The following is a 19,344-nucleotide window of genomic DNA, read 5'->3' as shown; positions in this document are numbered from 1 at the left end:
ACTTTAGCACTGCTTGTTCGAGCCGTCAGTGTAGAAGAAGTCCTGGTTGATCTTGATGGCATCAACGTGCCAAGTCTTGCCGTCGTCGGTCGTCTTGATACCAGTCGAGGTAGCGCCAGTAAGTTGAAGAGAATCGCCAAAGGTCTTGTCAGCCTCGGCAAGGACGACGGTGAGGTTGCTCCAGCCTGAGAGTGTAAAGTTAGCGAACGAGAACACATCCCAATTCAAGATAGCAGGCTCAGTCAACTTACTGTAGGCAGGGAGGGTTCCGCAGGCGCCTTGGTAACACTCGTTGCTGGAGTAGATGTAGGTAGGGGCCTTGCCGTTGCCGTCCACTGGGCTCTGCATCAGTATTGTCTCGTTGGTTGGGGGAGGTGAAAGAAGTACTTACCGTCGGTCTGCTGCGAGACCATGGCACCGTTGATCCAGACCTTCTGAGTTACACCCTTGGAGGCATCGTAGACGACTAAGGACAGTCAGTTTTCGGCACTAACACAGCCATGAGACAAGAACCTGGAACGTACGCTCAAAGTCGACGTCGGACTTGGAGGGAATGGCGATGTATGGCTGGGCAACCTGGGTGGCTGCGGCTTGTTAGTATACTCCTACAAATCCGTAAGTTTGGGTTTCTTAAACTTACAACCGGTGAAAGTGCTGGCAGCCACGCACCACTCGGTGTTTGAGGCAGGGCAGCCGCTATGGAGGATTTCGTTAGTCGATGACAAGAAGAAGCCTAGAGCCGGACATGTCTCACGCAGCAGAGTTATCGGGGGCCCAGTTCAAGAGAGGCTGGAAGAGATCGCTGCCCTGGTCGCTGACGGACTGGGAGATGCCAACCCAGATTGACATCCACGGCTGGTCGTCCTTGTTACTGATGACGGTGCCGCAGGGAATGGACGGGGGAACGAGGGTGTAGGTGGCCTTGGTGATGACACTGCTGTCGGACCCGAGGGTGAACATGTTACCGAATTTCCACGCATCGTACTTGCCAGCAGCGACGATTCGCGCAGCGAGGGGGAGAACGGCAATGGAAGAGAATGAACGCATCTTGGCTGTTTGAGAGAAAAGAGTGAATGAATCAAAATGATAGGTCAGTACACAGCTGCAGAGTGCGAGGAGACGAGGAAAAGCCAAGACGCTAGGTTACATCCATCTTATAGTAGTGTTGGCTTCGGTTTACTCCTTACATAGGGAGTAATCCAGGGATTAACACTGGTCGTTTCGATGATCGACATGGTTGACTCTGAGCGGCAAAACTCGCCGAGTTCAAATGAAGGGGTTTGCGACTGGATTACGGCGGGTTTTCGTAGCGAGTATACGATGCCCATTTACTGGGGTTAGCCATGCTGACAACTCTTGATTGGCTTAGCGGCAAATCGGCACAACTCTGAGCGGCTGTTTCGGGGAGGGTTCACCAACTGAGCATGTTTAAACTAAGAGCCGCCTTGAATGCGCGTGGGTATCTGTCTATCCACGACTCGGGCGATCCAAAGCCCTGATTGCATCTAATCTGAATTGCCGGTGGGAGCTGCTAGCTTTGACGTGACGATCATCGCAAGTTGCTGCAGCCCCGAACCTTCAAATTCTGCCCAATTACGCTTGAACTTGAATGACAATTTATCACTGGATTGCAAGCTAGAATTCTCGCCCCATTGAAACACAATCTCATTACATATATACTCAGCAGTTTTCCTGCCGTGGTCAATCCATTCGGATTCCGTCTTGTTAGCAAGGCTTTGTCTGCCTCTTGCACAAAAGCCTTCAAGTGCAGTTTTGGTCATCGCTGAGAGATGCCGGTTCATTGGCCTCACCAAGCTCGAAAACGATAACACAGTGCAGCAATTCTCTGTTTGTTCTTTTAACACTTTGGCGTTACCGAGGCGCTATGATAGTGTCCACAAGAAGTAGATGGTCGAAATAAACTTACCAGTTTGTCGGTGGGCTGGTGCGCTGGGCTTTGAATCTTCGAAGGCAACGGCCACTTTAACACACCAGATTACATTCTGAAGGGCCAGCCACTTCACAACTCTCAATTACCGCATCCTTATGTTCTAGACCAGATCTTTGAGAAGAACTTCCGAGAGTGTCGGAAGGAACCGAGAGGGGATGGCTAGTGACGTGCTCCCTATTATCTCCGATACCGTGCGATTTCAAATACACGTTCATTTCATCGCTAGTGACACCCATAACTAGTGGACGTCGATTCTCGTCTGTCCATCCGCCTTGGTCTGGATCGAGCCAAACAATGGCCCTGTCTGGCTGAGCCTCAAATTTGTCCTTTTGGTAGCGCTTCGGCTCTGATATGTTTGCGATTCTTGGATATAAAAGCACGGGTTTTGCGTGTTCACCTTGCCCCCTGCACAGGTTAGTCTGGATCATGATCCCTTGGAAGGCTATAGAATTGGAAGAGCGACTCATCAACAAGACGAGCTACTCTGAGCCCAGCTCAACTCTTCAATTTCTTCAAGTCTGTCCCTGAAAATTCCTAAATTGTTTAGTTTTCTCGTGCTTCCTGACGTTTGGGTTCAGGTAGATAAGTGCTTGAATATTCACGCCCGCCGTTGCCAGGCAGTGAAGCCCATGGGAAGCGACTTTCGTGAGGGCGGATATTCGGCACGTCTATGGGGAACCCCCGGATAAGCTTAAAACTTGGATGCACACTTGCGTAGCCTTAAAATGACCCGTCCCTTTGGAACGACTTAATAAGAGCCAGAATACTATTCCTCTGTTACAAGTCAATCAGTATCTGTGTCGTGCTTCAATGCTTCCATCAACTGGACTAAGAGAACGGACCATAATGCTCCGAATCAATTTGGAACCGATAGTGAGAGTGACTTTTTGAGCATTCTGCAATCACCCCACCATGTCCAATAATAGCCACAGACTTCGTACCTGCACAGGCAGCACCCTTGCAGCAGTCACTCAACATTAGACGGCGTGCGCCACATGGCGAGACGAACCGAGAGCGGACTTTGAGATGCAGCGTCCAAGTTTCCTGACGGCTGGGGTTGATATTCTATGTAGGTTCCACTTCGCCAATAGGTGAGGCTTGAACACCGTCACGATTCTCTTGGGCGTGGAAGTATTCATAAGTCGCAACGATGTGTCAAGCTTCCTATTGGCGTCGTTCCCCCGATCGCGTAGGTCACAAGGTAGTCACAGTGGAAAGTGGTTGAAGTATGAAAAGTAATTCGTGGCAGTGGTAGCTAGTCAAGTTCCCCTCCTGCAGTGTTTACCCAGAACGCCATGCCATGCGATCCTGATATGTAATCCGTACAACAAATCAAACAACCCATTACTTTAGGTATCTCATGCCTCCTTTCTTCAGACTCCCTCTCACATTCCCCCACCCCCTCAGTCACCCAGACTCATCCATCCCCACGTACCCAAACCACCAGCAAGGACGATGAATGTCAGGATACCCGCGCCAGCCTTATCCGCCGTCGTGATAGGCTCCGGCTCAATGTTATCCTTACTCTTACTTCCTGCATCAGGATCACCCGCTGAAATACCACCCGTCGAATTCGTCACAGGCGGCGCAGCATCCTCGATAAGAAGACTCGACACAGCAGCCAAGACGTTCATGACCTCACCGGCACCAGAGGTCTTGTCGACGGCCGGGTCGACATAGACTTGCTCGTTCCAGTAGAAGCCGCAGGTGCGACCCTCGGCGCCGCCCGTGCACTGATTGACGGCGTGCTGCGTCGACTCCTTGAGGACGGGCAGAATCTTGTCCTTCATGAAGGGGGCGACCTGCGTGACGACGGACATCCAGCGGTGGACGTAGCCCTTGAAGGACAACATGTCGGCGGTGCACTGGCCCTTGCGGCCCTCGCAGGCCAGCTCGTAGGCGGTGTTGTTGGGGAAGAAGTTGAGGAAGAGGGACTCTGTCATCTTTTCGATGCGACCTTTCCAGACGTCGGAACCGTTGGTCTGGTCACGGTCAGTATGAGGTCGTAGCTAGAGGGTTTCCACCTGCATTCGTGAGGTGGCACTTACGTAGTTGTACATGAAAGCGGCGCCCTGCGTGAGAATGGCCGCGTTGTAAGAGAATTGCTGCTTGTTGACGTCGGTGCAGTTGTGCTCGACGTGGCCGCCGTCGTAAACGTTCCAGGACTCATGGTCAATGTAGTTGACGGCCCAGAGCCAGTCCCAGGTCTTCTCGGCGTGCTGCGCGTACGTGTCGTTGTTGGTGTATCTGGCGAGGCGGGCGCCAATGTTGAAGAAACATCCGTTTGCGATGGCTGCGACATGCGTTAGCTACCTCTGCGTCCCGAACGTCCCCTCCTAGGAACCTAGATTTCGCTCGGGGGTCGCATACTGTTCTTGTAGTTGTATCCAGCATTGGAAAAAGGCACCTGCCATCTCAGACCTCCACCGCAGGTATCGTCGTGGCGATCGGGGCTAGCTTGCGTCGTCCACACGGCCTGCGCCAGTGCCAGCCACTGAGGCTTCTCTTCGGGCGGGTTCGGGAACTTGTTCTCTGCGGCCAACATGGCGGACATGCCCCAGAAGCCTTGGTCGTCGTTACCCAGCGATGCGGTGTGGTTTGGCGGCATGTAATCGGCATTGGGGCCGGTCTGGTGAAGCATGCCCTGCATGACGAGGTCGTTGTAGGCCGAGTCGCCCGTCAGCTTCCAGTAGTCGATGTAAGTGCCCATCATGGCGCCTCCTTCCCACCAGTAGTAGTCGCCCTTGTGCTCGGTTGGCGGGCCAGGTAAAATACCGGGGATCTCGCCGGTCTGGTTGCCCTTGTACTGTTTGATAAGGTCGTATGCGAGCATTTTTGCCGACTTTTTTATGTTGTCTGAACCGTGGGGAAGAAGCGGTGTTAGCAGGAGGGATTCTGCGGGATGATGGACCGCATTGCATCTCATCGTGGGGCGCGACGATGATCGTGGGGTGAGAGGTGCTCGACTTGCTTACCAGTTGTGTCGATGGTGTACTGCGCGTTGACGGCGGGGAGGCTGCCGACGAGCAAGAGTGCCGCCGAAGCGGCAGAAGCGAGTGAAGCGACCATGGCGAAGAGCCGGTCTACGGAAGAAGACGTGAAGCGCTGCTGAATGAGGAAACAAGATTGATGAGGTGTAATGCAAGATCCCTTAGAATCGGGTGGAGAAGGCGGTCGAATCGATTTATCGGTCGGAGGGGTTCGGGGTGACGACGAGTGAGTTGAAATGAAACCGAATGAGTCGATTGTGACTGAAAATGAAAGCCGGGTCGAAGTTTGAAAAAGAAGGTTTTTCGTTTATGAGAAGCGACTGTTCATGAATGGGCGGCGCCAAAGGTAGAAGGGGCCGTAAAAGAAACTGTGGTTGCGGTGAGAGGCGTCGGTCGATCGGTCGGTCAGAAATTCGTATTCGTCGTCGGAAGCGAGTGTCGATTTTTATTTACTACGATTGATTTCCCTGATTGGGGGGTCGGCTGGTATGAAAAAGTGAAAATCCTGCGGCGAGAAATGAAGCGAAGGTTGTAGTTTGGTGTGTAAGCTGTGCGTGTTTATTCGAGTTGAGGTGGAGGAATAAACGATGGACGGGTGTGGGTTGGGGATGGTTGCAGGTTAACCAACACGGCTTTGTCTTCTCACAGCTCAGAATCAGGATGCACGGGAAAGGGAAGGAAAAGGGGGGGAAACAGGCTTTCAAGGCCACTTTTTTTCTTCCTTCTCGGCAACTCTGGGCTTTTTGGGAACACAAGAAAATGGGAATCAACAGACACGGAAGACACACCACAGGAGGGCACAGGATGACGCGGTAGAAATCAGTCTTGGTGGCCGCCAAAGTCTTGGTATTCTTGGTAAAGTCTTGGCCTTCTGGGCATCGGGGCTGTGCAGCAAATGAGAAGTTGAGAAGATGCCTGGGCCGGGCAGCACTCGAGCACCCTTCACAAGGTTCGACAGCAGCAAGGGCCCCCTTTGGACCAAATAGACCAGATGGATTTCATGAGATGCCGCCAGTCTCGGGACTATCCATTCTATCCAAGGCTCACAGGGCGGTTACGGTCCCACCGTTCATGGTTTGCCTCTTCCGCCATCTGCAAGGGCAGGCAACGCGGGCAGCACGAAGGATCACCTCACCTCATGCAGTATGTAGAGACCCGGAAACTGGAAGACAGGCTGTTGAATGCAAACACGGACCACACCAACCGAGTGAACCCCTATGGAGAGAGAGAGAGAGAGAACCAGAGAGATGGATGGATGGATAGGCTGGGGAGATGGGGTATGACATGGTTTACCTCTCAATGTCAATGGGACAATCGCGAGTGACGGCTGGGAACAGACGGATAGGGACGAACTACATACAATTGACCAGACGCCATTTGGCTTCAAGGACAACCCAAGACGACGAGTCCCGCGAAAGAGCACGCCAAAAAAGCCTCTCTCAAACAGGACCAGCCATCCCTACCCGACAACGAACATTGCCAAGACTCATTCCTCGCCAAATACGCGGGGACTCGGGAGTCCTCTCTCTGCCCGTCATCCTACAGGCTACGGGGAGTTAGAACTTGGGAGGGATTGTCACGACTCACGGCCCACGGGCACCATACGCTCCGAAGGGCTAGGCAAGGGGATTCCAGAGGGCAGAAGGAGTCCTGCCTTCAATGGACTTCAATGTGGATATGGTTGATGCCTCTGAAGCCCCGAAAAGCACAAAACGGGGACGGAGGCACGATGGATCCAGGGGTCGCTCAGAGCTAAGGCTCAGCAGCGTCTTGGCGATGGCGATGGCGTCTCAGGGCCGGCGAGGGAGATTGACGTTGAGTGCGACTGAGAGGCTGAGGCCTGGTGGTGCTCTGTGATGCGTCGGACAGAGTGGCCGCTGATCGTTGACTCGCGGTTTTGAGATGAGCAGCGATCGGCCGTCCGACACATGGGAAGAGCCGTTGGAGGGATGGTCCAGGCCAGGTACGTGAACTTCAAGGGCAGGATTGATTGTACGGATACGGAGTACAATGAAGCGCAACAAAGGTGGCAGAGCAGAAAGGGATTGAGTGCCGGAGAATGCCAAGCAAACAAACGGAATCGAAAGCAAATCAATACCTGGAATCGGGTCAAAATGCAAGTCTGGATGTGTGTCGGTAAGGACCAAGAAGTGAGAACTCGTGTCTGCGTCTCATCCCAACAGGTCAGTACCTACTGTGCTGCAAGATAAAAGTTAGTCAGCTGCAACACCTCGGATGGCATGTCAGCTCAGTCACTTCGGGCTGTCAGCTCTGCTCAGCTCATTCGCCTTGTGCGCAAGGCAAGCTGTCAGATGGCAGACAGGCCAGGTTAAATACGAATTATGAGATTGTGATACGAGTTACAGTTCCTGACACGCGCGATGGAAGACAGAAGAGACGTGAAGAGCAGAATAAACCCAAAAAACAGGGCAACATCACACATCCACATCCCTTTCTTCAAGCTTGGCCTTGGGTGCATAACCGGCAGGCTTGGGCATTGTGTTGTTTATGTACGCCAAGGAGCGATCGGTTCGGCCAAGGCAGATCACACGACGGTAGAGAGCCGGACGCCGCGGGGGATATGAGCGACTTGGAGCGAGTGCCACCGGTTGCCGTGTGAGCCGCCGGGCTGCCAACACATCGCGTGTGTTTGGGCGATGACAAGTCAAACTGGCGATCGTTTTTGTCCAGACATTGGCTGGCTTGGTGTCTTGACAAGTCTTGGTCAAAAGTGAGTGCGATTCACAGTGAAAGTGAGTGTGAGAGTGAGAGTGAGAGTGGCACATGAGTGAGTGAGAGGGTGACATGGCCACTGAAGTGAGCTGAGGAAAAAGCAGAGGGACAGCGGGCAGTGGAATCTGGGAAGGCACCGATGGGAGGGATTGGCAACTGGAGAAGGAATGAACACCTGGGTTGCTGGAGTGCTGGAGAAGGAAGGAAGGAACCTGCCCGTGGCTGCCCTGGAAGGAAGGTCTCGACCGCAATTAACCTTAGTCCTCATTCACACTGTACGTACCCCCACTGGCTCCACCAAACCTTGTAGCGAAGCCAGTGGCTACGCAGTGCCAAGGCCACCGGGAATTTGGATGGAACTCTCAATTTCCTGCCTCAAATAGGGGGCAGCTGCACAGTAGCTGCCTGACAGTGCAGCACACGGCCATTCACGGTACGTACCGTCTACGAACCATACGGAAGGACCAATCACTTGCGGCTCCAAAAACTGACAGCTTCGAGCCGCCAAGACTCCATTAAATTAGCACCACGGCCCACCTTACCAACCTGGCAACCTCAGGTTTCCCGTTTTCCCCTGACCTCCCAACGGCACCCGAAATCCCCGGACGGCGCCTATCAGGTACGTACCCGGCACGACGTCTTTCCCTCTTCGTGACTTCTTCACATCTATAGGGCGCAGTCTCTGTTGTCTGTACGAGTATTCGTATGGGTACGGCCAGGGTTGGAAATTAGTCTAGTCTAGTCTAGTATGGCCTGGACTAATACTAGGCTAGTCTAGTACGGCCTGGACTAGTACTATACTAGACTAGTATTAGTATACTAATTAGTATATATTAAAAAAATGATTTATAAATTAATAATCAATAAATAACTATAGATATTAATATATATTAAAATAAAAGTATTAAAAGCTTACTTTATATAACTTTAAAAATCTAAATATTATTATTTGAATAGAATATTCTTAAAATTTTAGCTTTTTATCAGATTTTTTAAAAATTCAAAAATTAAATTATAAATATTTTTTTCATTAAATAGTTTTACTTATATTTACTAGAGAAATAATTTTTATTATATTTTTTAGAATTTTTTTAGAATTAATTAAAACTAATATTAAAATTTCTAAAAATAGTAATAAAATTACTATAAATAGTATACTTTATACTAATTAGTATACTATTAGTATACTAATACTAGTCTAGTATTTTTAAGGGTGGACTAATAACAGACTTACTAGTACTAGACTAGACTAATACTAAATACTAGTAGTATTTTTTCCAACCCTGGGTACGGCCAATATGTACTCCGTACGTCGATAGACCCGGGGCTTCTTTGTTTCGTTTCCTCTTCCAACCTCAATCACCTGAAAACTGAAGCATCGCCTTGAATGCCATCCCTGCGCCATCATCCTTGTCCAGCTGGCAAAGGAATCCCCCGAGATTAACACTACTCCCGCAATCCCTACAAATGAGCCGCATCACGGCAACATGGCACGCCGGCCAAGATCGACAGTCCCTCGTGGTGCTCTATGGATAGGCTCTAGCGTCCCAAACTTTCAACATAATCAACAGATTCCTGCCTTCAGACATGCGGCACGCCGGCCCCGAGGGTCCACCTCCGGATCGGACGGCCGCCCCATGTGAATGCCGAGACCTGGAAGTGCCGTGACCCTGGGGCTTGCCGCTCGAGTTCTGGCTTCAGCACTGGCTATGGAGTCGGTTCGGTCCATGATATGACATGTTGGAGAGCTCGAGCGGATAACATCTTCCAACCGCTGGCTACCCATCCTCGCTATCAACCTTTTTGTATTGAAATTGGCCAATTGTGACTCAAACTGACGCATTGTAGCACGTGGTCTCTGTTCTCTTTACGACTATCTCATACAGACTGTGAATGCTGCAATATATCTGCAAGGCACATCAGCCGTACAGAGGCTTACGTGAGATGCCAGTTATATCTTATCAACGGCGCTGGTCGGCTATCGCTGGACAAGGCAGTAAGACGCATGTTGGCTGACTTGCACGAAGCTTCTACCTCATGAAGGCCCGATAGAGGGATGTCAGTCAGCAAGCTAACGGGCCCAATATGTCGCAGACTCTCGCTGTCGCAACCACTGTGTTTTTGCCACATAAAACCTCGTGGCTATCGTCGACACCCTCTGCATTGTGATACCTCGCACCAGAGCAATCCGAACATCATGGCCGTCCCAGACTGGGTACTTTTCGTCGCGGGCCTAGTTGCCTATCAGCTCGCGAACCGGTGCGCACATCAGATAGTCAAACGAGCCAACCCAAACTTCTACAAGACGTTGCAGACGGACAAGCATCGTAAATTGGCTCCTTATTTTGTCTTCCCGCTAGGTTTTCTCTTGACTTTGATCACAACAACCATCTGTACCGCCGCATACAATGACACGTCCCCCGCCACCGAGATATTCGGGCTCGACCGCCCCTTCACCGCCAATGGCAAGGTTTGCCTCGCCTCTCGAGCCATCCTCTGGACCTCCGAGCTGCCACTTCTCAGCTATTCCCCTGAATACGTCACCCATCATGTCCTCTCGCTCTCATCCCTCGGTCTCTTTCTCATTGGCCGGGGCCCAAGGAGGCCTCTCTATCTAATCTACGCCGGCCTGGCGACGGAGCTGTTCTACGATACTGCCGTGTTGATGCGATTCCACGGCCGCACGACGTCAAACTCACCATTGCTCCGAAAAATCCTCCTCGCAAATGTAATTTCGATGGTATTACTCAGACTTCTTCCAATCATAGCACACAGCATGGCAATGCCGGAAACACGAGCAGACTACCTCGGCGGAATCGCATCTTATTGCATTCATATATGCCGTTTAAGCTTTGTCCAGCTGGGGTCCCTAGGATACATCAACGCCACGGCAGGCAGAAAATCTAGGCTGGCTCCCCCGGATACCGCGGACAACGTATTCGAGAAACCAAGAAGTTGGGTTGGAGGCTTAATACAACGTCCCATGGCCTTGGTTGTCGGTGCCGCCATTGTTGTTACGGCGCTGACCTTGAAAGAGTTGGATTTCGTCAGCTCACCGTCGTAGGCTACCATTGTGTCATGGCTCTGACCCATGCGCCAGTGCTCTCAACCAGCTCGGATCATCAGGGTTTGGGAACAATGTGTCACACACAGCGGGAAGCGAGTTTAATCAAATGCGGTATCTTGAAGTCTGTATATGCATGCCCTTGTCCAGTGGCTACCAGTATGTAGAGAAGGGAAATATGGTACATGAAATGATACACAGCACACACGCTAGTTCTCGCCGCTTATGCGACGGTGGCGCCCGTCAGAGTGAAGGAGTAGTCCAGGCCCTTGTTGGCATCGCTGCTAGCAAGCTGGAAACCGTTGTACTGGATCAGAGTCTTGGGGGTGTTGGCAACGACCAAGCTGGCCTCCTCGCCGCTGGCGATCTCGGCGGAGCCGGCACCGTTGGCGAGCTGCACGTAGCGGACCGAGCTGGAGCCCTTGATGGCGAGGTGGGCGGTGAACTCGCCGGCCGAGGTGATCTTGACGTCGACCTTGCCGCCGGAGGTCGTAAGGGGCATGATGTTGGCACCCATGTAGCGGGGGGCGCGAGCGGACTTGACCTTGTATCCGTCGCCAGACTTGTCAACGTTGGCAAAGTTGACGCTGTCCTTGGCCTGGTTGAAGATCTCCTGGGCCTGGTCGTGGCCGATGTCGACGTAGGCCATGTGAGCCCAGTACTTGCCGACAATCTCGCCGGCGGTGGTGTTGCTGGCGACGCGGTTGAGGGTGTGGAGGGGCGTCTCGTTGCTGTTCGCCTCGTATTGGACCATCATCTGATGAAGCGTGTCCTTGCCGAGGCCGGCAATGTTGTCCGGGTTGTTGGTGAGGTAGGTCAGGAACGGCCAGGCCTGGTAGTAGTTTCCAGAGTCAACGGTGCCGTCAACAATGACCTGGAAAGAGTCGCCAAGGACCTTGTTGACCTCGAACTCGGTGCGGCCCTCGGGGGACTTGTGCTTGGTGCGGGCGTCGGCGCAGAGGGGCGAGGTGTTGTAGGTGTCGGCAACCCAGTTGGCGACCGTCTCCCACCAGGCACCGGTTCGCTCCTGGTCGACCCAGGTGCGCTGGTGGTAGTGCAGGGCGTGGCCGTACTCGTGGACGGTGACGCCTGGAGTGGCAAGGTAGGTGTCGACGACCTCGAGCCAGCCGGCGCCGGACTCGTACTCTGAGTGCATCACGCCAGCGGCGTTGTCGAGCTTGGAGACGGAGTAGATGTTGGTCTTGTAGTAAGGGCCGTTGTCGGAGCCCTCGTTGAACGAGAGGCCAGAGGACCGCCAGCCGAGGGTGTTGACGAAGCACTCGTATGCGCCCTCGAGCATGGCGAGGGAATCATCGGCGGAGCTGCCGCCGGCGTAGACGCGGAAGTGGGCCGAGTCCTTGAAGTCACTGCCACCGGGGCCGGCCTTGGTCTGGGCCTCGAATTCGGCGGGCTCAGCACGCGCGACTACCTTGGGGGCGCCTGCCTGAGGAGCCGCATGGATGCCGGTGGTGAGGGCGAGGAAGATTGTGAAGAGAAGTTGGTTTGACCTGGCCATCTTGGGCAACCTGTTGTATGTGTACGTTGAAGAAAAGAGCGAATGAACGAATGAACAAATGAGCGAACGGAGAAAGACAGAGGCTTTCTTGCAAAGAATGAAATCGAGATGGATGAGAACTTGATCGGAGACTACTCCTTCTACAGTCCAAGCGATCGAGGGGCGCCATCTTTTGTAAGTAGAAGCGCCAACTTCGCCAAGACTCTCTGGTAAGGATGATTTCCTCTTTGAGCCAAGACGTATGATGCAAAGCAGGCAAACATACACACACGGTGACCTGGTGATCTACGGATACAGCCCGGCCTGGTCACAGTCCAGTGGTCCACAGGGCGAAATCCTTTACTGCGTGCGGACAATTTGCAGTTGGTGTTGAGAGGCGTAACGCGCTGGCCCTTGTTAGTTGAGACTGGGCCCGTCCATGGGGGCTCGATGGAGTGTTTCTGAGAAAGTGTTGGCAATTTGCGATGAAACGGTGGGCAGAATACACCAATCAGCAACGATGCGTATTGGCCCCTCGCTGGCCTTATTCGTGTTGTTCCCTGCATCGATCACCTCGAAAAGAATACCCTAGTCTTTACTCTAGACCCGGTAGGTACAGATTGAGTAGGAATCTCATGATTGATGGATTTCAAGATTGTCAAATGGACCGAATCTGTTCCCAGTCAGGCGTCCTCGCTGCTGTAAGATTACAGTAAGTGAGCTACCATAAGTCACATCTACTTGTCCAAGGGAACATGGAGAAGAAAAGTCTCATCCGAACTCCCAAGTAGGGGGCGCATACACCAATGACTTCGATATTGGATCTCCCCGTCAAATCCTCCACTTCAAAATGACGCTGATCTCGTTCTCTCCGAATGTCAAGGTGCCCCCTCCCAAGGACATCTACAAGCAGACGATGGCTTCATCCCACTCAACAGAAGGACCCGTACTCCGTAACGTGCCACTCGCTAAATGCTGACAGAATATGCCTTAGTCAAAAGATCACACACGGACCCCATTATTCTCTGACACGCTTCCCTGCTGCCCTTCATCATGATTGGCGGCAATATACCCGCAAGTGATTTAAAGTGATTTAAAGTACTCGGAAACTTCCCCTGAGGCTTTATGGTTAGTTTACACAACACTCCCGACTTCTTGGGTAATGGTATCCATAACAAAGGCGACTATTTCCCCATTTTCTGCCTGGCCCTTTCGCTATCGCATCGCAATACGATCGACCGTTTGTGACACGGCACCACCCAGCGCCCCTGAGCGCATCTGTGACTTTGATCTGCTGTTTTAGTCATATTTCAGTGGTGCTCGATGCTACAGTAGCAGCAACTCAAGCAGACTTCAATCGAAAGTAGGAGGAAGCCTTTCCAGCCAACCACGAAAAACTTTGACTGAGGACAAAGAGTTCATCAATTGATGTCAGACTTGCGAAATCTTCAAGAGCAAAAGGGCTACTGGATCTAGAATGGCGACTGATCACGAACACTGTAGGTAGTGATGCCAACTTGAACTTCATCGAGTCATGTCAGCCAACAGAGCCCCTCCAATGTGGGCTAGATTTGCCACGGGTTGTGGGAGAGGATCTTCACCAAAGGAACTTTGTTAAAGTGTTCTCCTTCTCAATTTCTTTGCACTCAACTGGAAAAGAGAAGTCGGCGAAGAATGCTGTGCCTTCTAATGAGACCGCATATTGATTCACGTAAGAAGCTAAAGACTCAGTCAAAATGCTTGCTTACTATCGAGGGTTGCTGAGACTCAAAGATTGCCAAGTCGGCAGGAACGGTGCGACGCAACTTGAATGGCCCCAACTCTCGGTCCTTATATCTATTGTGCCAAGGCTTGTATGTAAATGACTTTAAATTGGCAAGACTGTAAGTTGGTATCTCAGTTCTACTTTGCTGGAGCAAACATCTAGAACTCAGGTTTCTCGGCAATCAGGTGCCAAACTTAGACAATAGTACTAGGGACTTTCAGACAGACCAAACATGCAACTTCGATGAAGTTTCATCATTACCAGAATCTGCTTCCCAATTGCTTGATTGTGACGCATTCTTAAGATCCTGAATGAAGCTTATGTCAACGAACATTAGGCCTGATGAATTCACAATCTGTCGGGGCGAAAGGCCTCAATAAAAGAATAACCACAGACGCCTAGTATCTCTTCGATATCCTGCGTCAACATGTTGTTGTATTGTGCTCTTTTATCCACCTGGACTTGACTCAGACCTCTCGTTCCCAAGATGCGCGAGTTAAAGGGGCGGCAGAACTTGATCTTCGCCTCATTTCCAAAATATGGTCCCTAAATGCGGTCTGATCCTTCGGCATCCCGCAATATCGTACCTCATGTCGCTATTATTTTCGCTTTGCGTTTGATTAAACAACCTTTGAAGTGCGTGCATTATTTACTTCTGTCCTCCCAATACAGATCAACGCTGGTTATAGACATCTCAGCACCCCAATGGACCAAGAGTTCGAGAAAGCTTCGGAATTTGATTCTAAATTCTCTCCAGAAAACAGAGATGGAGAGAATGAAAGGACATGTGAGATCTTTCTCTTATTTCAGCAGGGCGATGTGCTAAAGCACTGCATTATCACCTCATCGAGTCTGTCAGATGGAGGCTGGAGTTACCGCCGTGCTTTTTTTTGAGATGTTTTTATTACCAGACGGCTGTATTCCGCCGCAAAGATTCCAAGATAGCGATAGACTTGATTACTCAAGTATTTGATCGAGACATCAACAACCAAAGTCATTCGGCATTGTTTCTGGCCTTAGTTGCAAGCAGACTATGACATCGCTAGCACGAGTTAGCGCCGAGAAAGAGTTGGGTGTACATAGCACTACATGGCCGCTTCGTCGATATTCCGCGGTGTACAGCAAATGGATATTTCGGACAAGTTCACGATGATCGGAGAGCCAGCAAATAATATCATGCTGGTAAGCAAAGATTCGGGGCGAAATGCTTCAAGTTTGCTTCGGTGATACCAGTTGATGTCGTTGATATATTCTATCACAACAAAGTTTATGGATTAGTGAGCGTGAAGGCGACATCACCCGTGCTTGCGCCTCCTTTGCAGGTTGACTTAAAACTGCCACTCGGGCATGTTGCTCTCGCTGCCCGAATGCATCCTTCCCAGCGGCCTTTAGATACATTGATCGTGGCTCCAGAAGCGGTCGGATTCAGGGTGAACTTCGCGGTTCCTGATACGCCCGTAGTACTCTTTGGGGCGCCGCCGCATTTCTGGATGGACCCTGCTATGCCGCCGCAGATAGCCAGTGTAGCGACGTTCATGTCGTGGGTATCAATCTTGCTACAATAATTCCTTAGCTCGACGGCTTCCTGCGCATCTTGGGTATGGATGTAGACTTACGCGTTCTTGTCTGTGCACGTAGTGCCAGTGACGGCTGCCGGATTGACATCCTTCGACGCACGGATTTCTAGGATGTTGTCATTCGATTGCGGAAGTATGGGGCTTGGCACCGCGGCAGAAAACCCGGAGAAGAGCAACAGAGCTGAGGCGATGTTGGCGATTAACATTTTGGCGTTGACGAAGAGGTAGGTGCAATAAAGTTACTGAGTATAGTAAAAATAAAGTTTCATCTACTTGGGCCTGCCAAGACAAACTAGAACTGGAAGATATGGTGAACGAAGGCCTCGAGAACAGCAAACCGTAAGGTGTTGAATCTAGATGCAACGCCAGAAGGCCAAGACGGGTAATTTGTACGAGGGCAGAGTCAATGACTCTGTAGGGGCACTATCGCAGATTTGCGGCTGTGATGTGAGCTAGTTGTTCCAGCAGGGATGAACTTCAGACGACAATGGTTTCGGTCTTTTTGCTTAGAGATCTGATGAACTCTGTTCACACATGGCAATGATAGTTGGGATAGAAAAACCAAATTACATCAAACAGCACCCAGCGCAGCAGTACACTGCTCTAGTTAACATTGCTCCATAAACAGCGCATGCTCAAATATTGCCAGGTCTAGAGCAGCCTGAATAGCTGGTCTAAAAGCATCGGGTGCGCCGTTTTCTTCTTGTGTGTTGATGTCTCTAGTTAGATCATGTTGCCGTTTCAACTTTTGCCGATGTTTCGCACCATCCTTGCCATCCCACGTTCGGACCGGACGGCAACTCGGCGTGATCCGAAAGTGACCGGCTTGCACCTGCAATGACCAACAAGACAAGATAAGCGACAGACTTTGCGTTTCTATGATCTATTACACGCTTTCAGAATGGTCTAGCCAAATACACCATCATTCTTCGGCTCAAATTCCACATGTGGGCGATTGATGGCTGATTCGGGAAATTCTGCAGGGTCACTGCTCAGGATGCCCTCCATGATCGGCGCAGACATGCCCAGCTAAGAATCACAAAGTTGTCAGTCTGGTCACCAAAATGAAAACTTGTGTAAGGGTAGGTTCAAGCTACTTACCGCGAAATATCTAAGCTTCACGGCATGAATCATAGTTGCGGCTTTCGCGGTTACCTCGAATCGTAGAACACTCCATCCCAGAGGAGGGAGGTCATGGACTGTGACAAGAGCCGGGTCCTTGAGGTTGAGGGGCTTAGACAGGTGGCTACGACCTACAAGAGCCTCTTTCACGCTCTTGTGCGAGAACCTCGCGTTCGGCTGCGCGCCAAGCAACCAGGCAGGATCGGCATGCTTGTAGAGTGGTACCGTGTCGTTCAGGTTGTTCTCAATGATGAGATCAACAACGGAGCCAATTGGGATACCTTCGATAATGGGCTTGCCCAGAGATCCGAGAGAACCAGACTCGTTGGCTGCCTGAAATAGAAGAGGCATCAAAGACGAGCGGAATAACTGCCAAGGCTTCTCGTTGAGATAGAACTCTGGCACATGAGCCTCCGTGGGCGAAGTTTGAGATCCGGCAGCGAGATGGAACGTGAAGTCTGCTCTCTCTAGATGCAAACCCTTGGCCGAAGGAGGTGGCGTGGCAGGATAAGGCGGTAGAAATTGGCCATCGACAGTTGTGCAGCCCTGGTTTGTAGAACCATCAGGCAAAACACAGATGTCGTCCACTGAACCTGGCTGGGGAACCTTCATCGGCTGGCCGTAGATGGGTCTGCGGCTACCCTACCACGTCCGCTGTGTCAGCTTTTATTCTTGATCATGAGAATGGTAGACATACCGGGTATCTCAAGATCGAGTAGGCCTGCAGGTTCTGCATCTGGCTTGTGGACGAGATGCGCATGGCGTAGTCTCCAGGTTCCGCGTTTAGTCTCACCAGAACGGTAAGCCTTCCAGCGCTGGGCACGTAGACAGACTATCAGGTGTTGTAAGTTCTGTGTCAAAGGATGGCAAAGGTTAAATGGGATGACTTACATCGGCTTCTTCGGGAACAACGAAGCCACCATTATTCGCAACTACAGTCAGCTTGTGATTGTCAATGGAGACCATGACGGAGTGCTCGAAACCAATGTTGATCAGGTTCAACATCATGTATTCTCTGCTTTCCGTCTCAAGAACCTAGCGTTGTGATCAGCATCATTCATAGCTGACGCTCCATCACAGTCAGACATCACAAACCTCATAGTCCGCCTCACTTGGTGTGCATGATTCTTCCGGGAGACCAGGTGGTTGGATGCAGCCTGTCTCATCCAAGCGATGTCCGTTCAATTGTTCGTATCCCGGTTGACGGCAATGTACACGGCCCTTTCCTACAAGACACAGCCCAAGTCAGTGGTGGAAAGCTCTGCTGGGGGTGGACTTGCTTACCATTGACGAGGATCGAATCATAGCAATAGAACTCCGACCCTTCAGCCCGCATGCGGAGCATTTTCCAGCCTGTGTCCCGGTGTTGGTGATTCTTGATAGCGAGATGTCGGACTTGCTTCTCGGCCTCCATGATTTTTCGCAGCTCGATGTCATTTTTCGTGATGAGACGGTAGGGACGAGGTCGAGATGGGCTTGGCGCCACATACACCATACCATACAAGCCCTTGCGTTCGAAGTCAGACTGGTGTATTTTGGCAGTTGTGAAGAAAGTTCGTACTGGAAAGAAAAGGAGAAGGTAAAGAGGAAATAATAAAAGATGGAGACTTCAAGCATACGAAAGCAACAAGTATTTGACATAAGGTAGGAGAAGGAAGAGGCCTACATCAGCAGACGCAGCAGTTGTGTGCTCAGCGTACCAGTTGAGACCCCACGAGCCAGTCGTGTCAATCACGCTTGTGAAGTTGCCGCGAGGGAGAATAGGGTACTGTCACATCAGTGTAAGCTTTGCATATTTGAGCCGCTAGGTGTTGTCGAACCTGCGATATCCCAGCGGTACCGTCATTCCAGCTTCCAGTTCTATGATCGACCGAGTTAGTGTTCTACCTTATTCAGTTTGAACTACATTGCTGGGTTTGCTTTCACACTTACGCCTTGTGTCCAATGCCGGACCTTTGAAGATGGGTCAATATGGAAGCAGAAAGTAAAGTAAAACTTGGGGAGATCCTGACCAGTGAATGGAAGACTGAGCATAGACATCGCTCTTGACTGTCAATGCGACAAGATCGCCTTCTTCAGCGTACAGCGTGGGGCAAGGCGTTTGTCCGTTGCAAACGAACATGACTCTCCATCGACCGCCATCTAATTCCATGTCAGTTACTTCCACAGGGCTGATCGTACGCCTGGCTCAAACCTGGGTTCATCCATCTCACTCCAGACTGGAGCGTGTACTCTCTCATGAGTCTGTCTTGTCCACTGGGGTTGTGGCGGCCCCAGCTACCGAGCAACCCCGTGAGCGGGTACCCATTCCTCCACAGCCCAGTAAGGGCGAGGAGCAATAGCGTGGACAGGCCAGAGATCCAAACATTTCGATTGTAACGGTTCCCCGACTTCTCTCGAGAAACGCCGAGTTGTGTTTGGTCAAGTAAATGCTGTTTTGATTCCATTTCCGCGCTGAGCTTGAAAATTTCTAAGCCGGGGGAATCGGGGAAAGACGAAAGAAATTTGGATTGGGCAGCTCGACAATAACAACCACGGGGGCTGTGGCGACTGCGGACTTAGGACATGACATCTCCTGGGGTCCTTCCCGTCCTGAGTCAGATTCATAATTCGGTAGTCGGATTTCTGACTACTAATCGCCCCTTTG

At 51.3% G+C, this 19,344-nt stretch overlaps 6 protein-coding genes across 6 annotated transcripts; 1 reads left to right on the top strand and 5 right to left on the bottom strand.

Annotated features, from left to right (window-relative positions):
* Window positions 1-3: 3 nt before the first annotated feature.
* Window positions 4-1,047, bottom strand: CABS01_07041 (uncharacterized protein; the record flags this gene model as incomplete). Its single annotated transcript, XM_060540405.1, has 6 exons — window positions 4-185; window positions 252-335; window positions 392-466; window positions 525-584; window positions 641-696; window positions 755-1,047. 6 exons carry the CDS (start codon window positions 1,045-1,047, stop codon window positions 4-6), a joined length of 750 nt encoding a protein of 249 aa, XP_060403290.1.
* A 2,307-nt stretch (window positions 1,048-3,354) lies between these two features.
* Window positions 3,355-5,020, bottom strand: CABS01_07040 (glycosyl hydrolase family 76; the record flags this gene model as incomplete). The annotated part of the gene is made up of 4 exons (XM_060540404.1): window positions 3,355-3,933; window positions 4,000-4,244; window positions 4,322-4,807; window positions 4,927-5,020. The coding sequence occupies 4 exons, from the start codon at window positions 5,018-5,020 to the stop codon at window positions 3,355-3,357; spliced, it is 1,404 nt and encodes a 467-aa protein (XP_060403289.1).
* Window positions 5,021-9,871: 4,851 nt separating this feature from the next.
* CABS01_07039 (uncharacterized protein) lies at window positions 9,872-10,738 on the top strand (the record flags this gene model as incomplete). Its single annotated transcript, XM_060540403.1, has 1 exon — window positions 9,872-10,738. One exon carries the CDS (start codon window positions 9,872-9,874, stop codon window positions 10,736-10,738), a length of 867 nt encoding a protein of 288 aa, XP_060403288.1.
* A 223-nt stretch (window positions 10,739-10,961) lies between these two features.
* On the bottom strand, window positions 10,962-12,254 carry CABS01_07038 (uncharacterized protein; the record flags this gene model as incomplete). Its single annotated transcript, XM_060540402.1, has 1 exon — window positions 10,962-12,254. One exon carries the CDS (start codon window positions 12,252-12,254, stop codon window positions 10,962-10,964), a length of 1,293 nt encoding a protein of 430 aa, XP_060403287.1.
* Window positions 12,255-15,265: 3,011 nt separating this feature from the next.
* CABS01_07037 (uncharacterized protein) lies at window positions 15,266-15,781 on the bottom strand (the record flags this gene model as incomplete). The annotated part of the gene is made up of 2 exons (XM_060540401.1): window positions 15,266-15,554; window positions 15,615-15,781. 2 exons carry the CDS (start codon window positions 15,779-15,781, stop codon window positions 15,266-15,268), a joined length of 456 nt encoding a protein of 151 aa, XP_060403286.1.
* A 700-nt stretch (window positions 15,782-16,481) lies between these two features.
* On the bottom strand, window positions 16,482-19,144 carry CABS01_07036 (uncharacterized protein; the record flags this gene model as incomplete). The annotated part of the gene is made up of 11 exons (XM_060540400.1): window positions 16,482-16,604; window positions 16,677-17,339; window positions 17,395-17,529; window positions 17,589-17,732; window positions 17,793-17,923; window positions 17,982-18,204; window positions 18,364-18,465; window positions 18,518-18,557; window positions 18,630-18,650; window positions 18,710-18,839; window positions 18,892-19,144. 11 exons carry the CDS (start codon window positions 19,142-19,144, stop codon window positions 16,482-16,484), a joined length of 1,965 nt encoding a protein of 654 aa, XP_060403285.1.
* Between the last annotated feature and the right edge of the window lie 200 nt (window positions 19,145-19,344).

This window comes from Colletotrichum abscissum (assembly GCF_030869225.1).
Source record: "Colletotrichum abscissum strain IMI 504890 chromosome Unknown Scaffold_15.1, whole genome shotgun sequence".
NCBI lineage: Eukaryota > Fungi > Ascomycota > Sordariomycetes > Glomerellales > Glomerellaceae > Colletotrichum > Colletotrichum abscissum.
This window is presented reverse-complemented; position numbering and strand designations above follow the sequence as displayed.